We start from the raw sequence: 9,696 nt of genomic DNA, 5'->3' as shown, positions 1-9,696 counted from the left end.
TTTTGTGTTATTTTCCTACTCCCAATTTTGAAGGCCAGGAGATTTATAGATTTTTAAGTATTCATTTGTGTCTTTAGTAGTGTGACTGATGATCCATATAACAACCAGAAGCCACAGTACAGGATGAGGAACCAAGTCATTCCTAACCCAACTAAAGCAGATACAAGTTGTGAAAAGGGAAATGAGTGATAGGGATACAGGTATAATGGAAGCAAAATGCAAAAGTCATTAATTTGACTATTTATGATAAGAAATGCCTACATGCCTTCAAAATGATCTGTTCACATTTCATATCCCTAGCAATGGTGTAAATTCCTGACAACACCAATTGAAACAGTAAATCATTTGTTATTTTTCTGGTTTATTGTAACTTTCCTTATTTAAGTGAAATTAACAATTTCATTATTAGTATGTCATGTAATCTTTGACCATATCATCCTCCCCCCTTGATAACCTTCCTTTTTTATTTTTCTCCTTTTCTTTGTATGTTATAATGAATTAACATGTTCCATGCAACTGACAGTGAGACCAACCCTCACTAATGCATAAGGGAAACTTTACTGCCATATCAGGGGAATTGACTGAACTTGGGGAACAAGACTGATCATTATGACATTTAATCAGAGGTATTAATTGCACAAAGAAACTAATTTTATGTGAAATCTTGTCAGCATACTCAAACTTTTTTTTTACTAATATATGTACACACCACCTCATGTTTTACTGGGAATGTTGCAGTTTGATCTGTACAGAAAATATATTCACTTTTGAGATTTTATGCTCCTGAAAACATTACTCTGAAGTCAATCCATTTAATCCTTTTTATCACGACTCCTGATAAAATTTCTTCTTAACTCAGAGCCGTCGGGGAAAACACTGTGCTCTTTTTATTTTTATTTTATTTATTATTTTTTTTTTTTTTTTATCTTTTTGTGAAATGTCTCTGCACATAGTAGTGCTTAGCCACAGAGTTCTGGATGCAAGTTAACCCAATGCTATGGAATCAAAAATTGGCTAGTGGCCAGTAAAGCAGGGTCATTGATGCACCTTCGCAGTTTCCCCCCCCATTTGATTAACTGGATTATAACTTGCAATGTTGCTTGCCGATTAATGTATCTTTGTGCACTGGATTTTTAAAAGGAAAGACAAACTGTGAGGGCACTATATGGTCTTGTAATTTTCTCATCTAAATAATTTCAATAAATATAAAAACATACATAAAAGTATATTTATATTAGTATTGGAATTCTAAAAAGGAGGGCTAAGCATTTAAAGAGATGAAATATATAGCATCTGATTTGTTTTGTGAAGTAAATTTTTCAGTAACATAAGGTTTTTTTCTATAGATATTAAAAGATTTGTATTTCATCTGAGGGCTAGATAAAGTCTGACCATTCAACATACATATATACATATATTTACTTTCCATGGGAAGGATAAAACTTGAGAATTTGTGTCAGTCATTTTACTGGAAAGAAAAAAAGTGTTTAAAATTACCTGTAAAACATAACAAACTATATTACACCATGTAAATTAACAGAAACACCGTGAGAAACATTCTTTCACACTTAGAAAAATACTTCCGATGCAAAATGCTTGCAAACAACACACTTTTCTGTAACATAAATTTTACATGTTTTAAATATCAATCATTTGCATAACCTCTGTCTCCAGTCTCACCTTTGCATTAACTTTCATACAGTGTCAAATTCAAACATGAAAAAATTCACATATAACGAATACCTAAAACATGTATACCTGTGCTATAAGTAACACTTTCCCTCCACATCTATCTTACCAGACCTAAAATGGTAATCAAATATATAAAGTCACTTTCAGTCTTTTTTATTTATTTTGTTACACTAATATCTACAATCATTTCTTCACTTTCTTCATTTTTTTCCCTTTCTTTTCTTTGTTCCCTTTAATTCCTTTCTTTCCCGTCATTTCTTTCTCTGCTTTTACTTCTTTCTTTCCAGTCACTCCATTCTTTTCTTTCACTCCTTGCTTTTCATCACTGACTTCTTTCATTTCTTTCTTTCCCTTCACTGCTTTCTTCCCGTTCAATACTTTCTTTCCATTTACAAGTTTCTTTTCATCAGATACTTCCTTTTCATTCACTGCTTTCTTTTCATTCGCTGCTTTCTTTTCATTCGCTGCTTTCTTTCCATTCACTGCTTTCTTTTCATTCACTGCTTTCTTTCCATTCAATATTTTCTTTCCATTCAAGACTTTCTTTCCAGTCAGCACTTTCTTTCCAATTAATGCTCTCCCTGTTTTCTTCCCTTTCTTTGCTTTCTTTTCTTTCTCTTCTGCCTCTTCTTCCTTTTGCTCAGTCTCCTCCCCCCATCTCTTCTGCTGTCTCTTCTGTCGTCTCTTCCTGTGCAGTAATTCTTGGTCCGTCATCCAGTTTCTTTAACTTTGCAACAAAGAAGCCGTCCATGTTATAGGAATGGGGGTACACGCGCTTGCACAGATGCATGTTAGGGTCAAACCTGAAATATATTAATTGTGTATTAAAATGAAGGCTCTCGTTCACTTACAGTGCATCCAGTCTGGATATAAAGGAAGCCACACCCCTTTTGTTATCAAAGTGCACATCATCATTTAAAATCCAATCCAAAAGCTGATGTCATCTCATAATAAAACAGCAAATCTCAAAATGAAACTCAATATTCCTCTAAATAATCATGAATGTCCTTGTGGAAACAGTATGAAAAGATCATGAGAAGCTATAAAATGAGAGGAAATGTAAGACGGAAGAAAGCTGAAAAATATCATATTTTTACTCATCACTCATTTTCACAACTATGAAATAAGTTTAAGAATAAAGTAGGGCCTCCAAGACTGAAGATCATCAATGGTCACTGCAAAAATTATGCATATACAATGGCAGATTTAAGGTAGTTTTCTTAATGGAAGAATCTGCAATCATAAAGGCTTCATTCACTCAATACTCTTTGAGCATGATTAATGATCAGCTGATCATGTGACAATGGTAGGAAACTATGGGGTGCCACCCAAAGAAATAGAAAATACATCTACTATTATCTGGCAAGGATTCATGCCGTGCTATCAGCCTGTTCTAAGTCGTGTTCCCTAAATAGTTGTTTACTTGTTTTGCTCTGACTGCAGCTGTTGAGCAGTTATAGCCTTTCAAAAGTAGGGTTAGAGCATGTTTTAACTTTAATTTACTGAAAATTTGCATTACAGCCAAACACAGAGACCAGGGCAGACATGCGTTCCCCCATGATTTAACTTTTCGCTAGAGCTGCTGACTACACATGCACCCCAGCACAGTTTGGCACAGGAAACAACCATCACCAATGGCTTAATTGTGCATGCGATACACAACTGCAATTGATTAAAATATTAACTGGAGAAGTACTACTACTAAAATTATGAATCAATGAGTCATGCTACTCAAGGATGAGGATTATAATCATGAATGTCAGCCAGATTGAAAGAACTATACAAGACTGCTACATGCAACCATCTGCATGAATATCCATTGGTCTAGCTACAAAAATATATATGTTAAACTTAACCCATTCGCCCCGTTTGGCATCTATTCTTGCCATGCTCTCAATGGACGCCAACACGTTTGGCATGTAATCTTGCCATGGCATCTATGGGCCCCGTAACGTTTGGCACGTATTTTTGCCTTGATGACTGACCATAGACTGACAGTTTATTTTTTTTTTCAACCTAATACTTGGCTCTGTTACTAGTCTTATTTGACTGGTTGATAAATATGTGACGTATGTAATTTATGACATATGTAATTGTCGTAATTATTTATGACTTGTAATCATGTGATTTGTTCACACTAGATTGCATGATTATGATGTACCTTGACCTGACTGGCTGGAAACTAGTAATTGCTTTGATTAGTGCATCAGGTCACATGGCGTGATCTGATTGATTAGTCATGTGAATAAAAGGTCAGTCAAAGGCTCATTCCAGCAGAACGATCGCAGCCATGGAAGGTATGAAGGTATATTCTCTCTTACAAGTCTTGTACTAAAGAAAAAAAAACGAAACTTACACAGTGTGACATCACATATCAATACAAAGCTATTTTTGAACATCAAAGTGAAGCTACATTCACTTCTGCTTTTCTTCCTTTTCTGTTGAATGAAATGATAAAAAACATGGTGTGATCTCTCATATGGACAATGCACTACTTCTGAGTATCAAAATGATATTTGGCTTGCTGCTCTGCTTCATTTGAAAGTTTGAAAAAAAAAAAAAACGGCTAAGTCCACACTTTTACATCTCGTGCAAAAACAACACTAACTTTTAGCATCAAAGTGTTGATGTCATCAGACAGTGTAGAGAACTTGGAAGCGATTCAGTATATCGCCTCAATACAAAGGCGAATAGATGCCTAGAAAAAACTATGAGAAAAGTACAGTTTCTACACATTGCCCTTATATAAAACGAAACTTTCATAATAAATCTATGGATAGATTCCTGCAAAAATTATATGATGGTCTTTGCGCCGCCGCGCTGCTCCAGAAAAAATCCCATTGCGGCGGCCCACGCAGCTGGCAACTATTACCGTGAGCGGCGCTGAGCGACGAGCGAAAAATTCCGGGGCGAATGGGTTAAGTATTCAAGTATTCCATTTCTGAAGAAATTACAATATACAAATCCTAATGGCTTCAATACAATCTTTGATCTTTTCCAGGCCACAAAATAACCTCTTAACAAAGGAACCCATAATATTTTATCAATTCACACATCCAGATTATGAAAAGGTAAAATAAATACATAAAAGTAATAACAATAATAATAATGATGATGAAAATGATAATGCTAAAAATATTATATATACATCTTATGAACATGTACAATGTAAACAGAATAATGATGAGAAGAGAGAAGAAACACAAATACACAAGATTTTTTTAACACTTCATTACTACTACTTCATGTCCTTTGAAAGAGGCCTTCAACGTAATTGTGTTTCCATGCTCATGCCATCATTGTTTTATTTACAATTAGTTGAACACAAATCTTTCATATGTGCATTGTAAACTCACTTGTGCCCTCTGTAGTGAATATATCCTGGCTTGCCAATTTCTAAGCCTGTTGGCACTAGCTTTACTTTCCTCTTCCTCAAGGCATAGTCAATAACTTCCTCGTTTTCTTCCACCTGTTTGCAGAGTATGGTAAAAAATATGGAAATGTTGAGATAAAATTAAAAAAATAATAATAAAATAAAATAAACATATACAGAATTACTGTATCCTCATCTTTGAATACATTGCATATCCAACAAAAATTAAAATGTTGAAAGACTGACCAAGATGGAGCACGTGGAATATACAACATAGCCGTTTTCTCCATTGTATTTGTGTACAGAGTCAATAGCCGCCAGTAGGAGTTCTCGCTGAAGGTGAGAGCATCTCTGAATATCCTTGGCATCCTTGGTAATCTTCACACTCTCATCTTTGCTGATGACACCTGTGCCCGAACAGGGCGCATCTAGTAGAATGCGGTCAAAGGCTCCTGGCATTTTCTGGAAGTAAATGAACACAGGTTCATCATCAGTTTTTGTTTGACCCTAATATCTTTTCCCACTGATAAAAGAACTAATTGGTTTTGTGCATGTGTATATATGTATGTGAATGGGTGAATACATTCACAGTTTAGCATAAGAATATGAATGAGGATCTCACAACTATACCCCTACCTTGGCAAACATACGTCCATCCATGTTGGTAATCAAGGAATTGGTGATTCCCATTCTGTGAAAGTTGCCCACAAGCGCTTTAACTCGAGCAGCATGTACATCATTACTGACAATCATACCAGTATTTTTCATGATAGCAGCTGGAAAGAAGAATTGTTCAATATTAGATATATCTTCTAATACATGTTGGATCATCAGTCAATATCAAACTCAATTTTTCATTCAAATACATTATATTATTATGGATATAATAAATCCACCCTATGTGATCTGCATATAAGGAGTGATTTTTTACCGATATGTGTTGACTTTCCACCAGGTGCAGCACACATGTCAAGCACTTTTTCTCCATTTTTGGGTGCCAGAGCCATCACTGGAAGGAAACTTGATGCTCCCTGTCATAGAAAAATATAAACAAATATAAAATCCTCCATGAAGTAAACTACATGATACAAAGATGAATATCCTCCAGACCAATATACTCTTGAAAAGGGAATAAAAGCTCAATTCAGTTAATTACGTTAAATGAGACAAGCAGTCAATTGTTTAAAACACCTGTTTTCAATTCCATACATTACAAATCAGTATCCCTAATAAAACAAACAAAACCATTCTGGTTTAACATAGATAACCACCTCACCTGTAAAAGGTACTGTCCAGCAAGGTACTGTGGTGTGGCTCCCAGTGCTACTGATCCCGGTGTCTGCATAACAATGAGGCCCACCTTTGACCATGCAATTACATCAACATCTACACCCTGGTCGATGAGAGCACTGGCCAAGAGCTTTCGTCGCGTCTGATGATGAGGTAAACAATACGTGGTCTTAACATTTTTGAAGACATTCAATTGTAATGCAGTCAAATAACTCCCTACCATAAACTAGCTTTCAGCATGTTTAAACATTCTTTCAGCAAGATAGTTACAGCTCTCTAGCACATAACATGAATGATATTGTTAATTCTAACTCTGATATTGGGCAAGCAGCATAAAAAAAGAGAATTCTTCTACACACTTTCAACGTGTTGGTGCGGATGGTCACTGGTCTTGGACGCTCATTAGCCTCCAGGAACTCCACTAGCTCTGTGACGCCAAACATGTGCAAGATCTTCTCCATGAGAAACTCATTATACGAGTAGTACGTGGTGAGATCCTTCAGAAAGATACTTAGATATTCAGACCGACTTCTCCCCTCTTCTCTTCTATTACTGCAAAGTCAAATGCATTGTCTAAAATGTAGCACAATAATTCATGAACCAAATACTAGGTAACTACATATTCAAATCAAAATGCATACAAGAGAATCAAGCCACACAAAAGTTCAGAAAAAACATGACTAACCTGAAATCAGAGAGTATGAAAGCAATGTCCTTGATGCGAGACTGGACGTTTGCTAGGTCGGGATTTTCTGACAATTCTTTCTCCACTTCCTCGATTGTTGGAATCTGTATTTCAATTTTCCCAGCTGCTTCTTCCATATATGCATCACCTTCAGCACTACAGATAATAAACAGGGTTTTATTTCAGTTATAGAATTATCCATAAAATATTCATGTTTGGTATATTAATGGAACTGGACAAGTAAATGACATATCATTTCTAAACTCAATACCATCTGTTCTATACTGTGCAAACATTTCCTGAAACTAAATGCAAATTTAAACTGTTATTGTACTAATGAGAATATAAACTGGTTGTAGGACCAATTTCTGTATACACATATCTCAACATTCATTACATGTACTTACTCCTCAGCTTTCTTTTTCTTTTCCAATTTTCTGGATAGTTTTTCAATGTCATCATCATAATCATCATCTTCATCGAAATCATCATAGCTATCAACATCATCATCGTCCATTTCATCAAAGCCATTCACATCATCATCGTCGTCATCATCAAACAAAGTAGATTTTGGTTTTCCACTTGTCTGTTCCTCCAGTTCTTCATCTGACACTTCTGGGGAGTCGAGCTGTTGTCCATCGCTACCAGCATCTTCTTCTATCCCCATTCAAAATGAAAATATATTAAAATACTACTCTGTATCTTTATTAATAAACTTACAGAAACTTCTTCCTATGTATATTTAATGTAGTATAGGGACAGTTACCTAATAGTCAAACATACTTCATTTCTTTTCTCACATTTATAACAAAGTACAAATTTTTTCTCTTCTACACTCCTGGCATCCCGGTGTCTTCTTGTCAATAGTCATTTTATACCCCCCTCCCCCCTAAAGTCTCAACAGAAACAATATCCTACCTTCTGATTCTGGTGCCCAATTCCTGGCTTTCTTCGGAGCAACAATTTCTGGCTCTTTATTTTTCAGCTTTCGTTTCTTGGCCCGAAGTTTCTGTCTTCTACTAAGCTTCTTTTCTTCTCCATCTTCATCTGTCAGGAAAATGTAGATGTTACTACTAAAAAAGCCAATGAAGGTGTCAAATCATGTAAGAATAATTCAACTGCCCTCCACTAATGATTAACAAAAAATAACTTTTCTTATGGCATTGTAAGTGATGCCAGTGTAGTTGGTTGCTTAGAAAAAAGTATATGTAGCCACAACAAAATCAATCAAGATGTCAATGTAGTAACAATGTCTCAATTATACAAGAGAAATTACCCTAATTGTTTAAGCAAAGGCATAACATTATACCTATTTATTCATTAACTTTCTTCTGATTTGGAAATCTACATTTATCCCAAGGAAACTAGTTAGAAACTTGGAAAAAATAACTCTAACATGTCTGTATCTACTGTAAAAACAAATAATAACTTGTATTCATTAAAAGGGAAAAATATCCATCCACTGTCAGAGTAGACTCCCCAGGCAAATCAATATCATATATTCTATTAGCCATTTGTATGTTGGCACATGTATTCACAGATTTTATTTATTCATTTATTTATCTATTTATTTATTATTATATATAATATATAATAATATATATATATATATATATATATATATATATATATATATATATGTATTTATATATTTCTTTTTCTTTTTTTATGTTGCACACAGATGGCCCCACAAGTACTCAGCCACCAAGCACTCAATTAGCATAACCAACTTGGCTGGATCTGATTCTACCTTTAGTTGATAATTTTTTTTTATTTTTTATTTTTTTTTCTTTTTTTTTTTTTTTTTTTTTTTTTTTGTAATGCTATTAACACCCCTAGTTTTACATTATTATTAAAATACTAATAGAATTTTTTTATTATAAATATTCCTAAAAATCAAACTAAAGAGTAAACAGGTGAGATAGGTAAGAGTAAGCCACATAAGAGTAAACACAATTAACAAAGAAATCACAGTGGACATGGAATGTATGCCATGCCATCCTAGCATAAGGGTTAACAACCATAACATGATAAATGCATTATAGTGAATGGTAAAGTTATCTTTTTGCATCTAGTATGGCTACTGAAACTCTTGGACACTTCCTAAGCAACAGTCATGTTGAATATATGGGACTATCATGGTAAAGAGATAGTACAACACATGCAGCTGGGGATCAAGAGCACCTCCACGCGAGCGGACTCAAGTCCTACCGATGGTCCAAGGTTATCAAGGGTACCCACTCAGGGTAATGGTATTTAAATGCCAAATATAAATTCTTTCAAAAGACTTTTAGAAGACATCGGTGCAAGAAATCATCTGCAGACAAGAACAGTATTGCCACAATTAAAGGAAACAGGTCAATGATGCTCACAGCCTAAGTGTATTCAGTGCTCCCAAGTTTCAGCTTCCGTGCATACCAAGGAAAACAATGTTTGCCAGGGGGGTGTTGGGGGTAAAGCCCGCCAGTCAATTGTACAGTGCCTAAAGGGCATACCCAGTCATGGTAACTAAAACTGATGAACAGATTGTGACATGGTGTTAGGAACTTAGTCTCTGGCGATTGCATCTATACTCTAAAGAATTACCAATACCTTCTATACCTTGTTTTTTATGGATTTATCATGGAATACTTAGGAAGTTGGAGTGGCATACACC

The 9,696-nt window shown here is 35.0% G+C and overlaps 1 protein-coding gene across 1 annotated transcript in view; it reads right to left on the bottom strand.

The window, feature by feature from the left end:
• Positions 1 to 1,394: 1,394 nt before the first annotated feature.
• LOC119589901 (probable 28S rRNA (cytosine(4447)-C(5))-methyltransferase) overlaps positions 1,395 to 9,696 on the bottom strand; it is an 8,792-nt gene continuing 490 nt past the window's right edge. The window contains exons 2-11 of the mRNA XM_037938545.1: positions 7,959 to 8,087; positions 7,448 to 7,697; positions 7,041 to 7,196; positions 6,715 to 6,907; positions 6,342 to 6,497; positions 5,997 to 6,096; positions 5,702 to 5,841; positions 5,312 to 5,527; positions 5,049 to 5,161; positions 1,395 to 2,495 (exon numbers count right to left, since the gene is read on the bottom strand). Of these exons, the coding sequence (XP_037794473.1) occupies positions 2,333 to 2,495; positions 5,049 to 5,161; positions 5,312 to 5,527; positions 5,702 to 5,841; positions 5,997 to 6,096; positions 6,342 to 6,497; positions 6,715 to 6,907; positions 7,041 to 7,196; positions 7,448 to 7,697; positions 7,959 to 8,087 (1,616 nt within the window). The 3' untranslated portion in view covers positions 1,395 to 2,332. The remainder of the gene's footprint in view (positions 2,496 to 5,048; positions 5,162 to 5,311; positions 5,528 to 5,701; positions 5,842 to 5,996; positions 6,097 to 6,341; positions 6,498 to 6,714; positions 6,908 to 7,040; positions 7,197 to 7,447; positions 7,698 to 7,958; positions 8,088 to 9,696) is intronic.

The sequence above is a fragment of the Penaeus monodon genome, chromosome 26 (assembly GCF_015228065.2).
Source record: "Penaeus monodon isolate SGIC_2016 chromosome 26, NSTDA_Pmon_1, whole genome shotgun sequence".
Lineage (NCBI taxonomy): Eukaryota > Metazoa > Arthropoda > Malacostraca > Decapoda > Penaeidae > Penaeus > Penaeus monodon.
The sequence above is the reverse complement of the archived record's forward strand: the minus strand, read 5'-3'. Positions and strand labels throughout refer to the sequence as shown.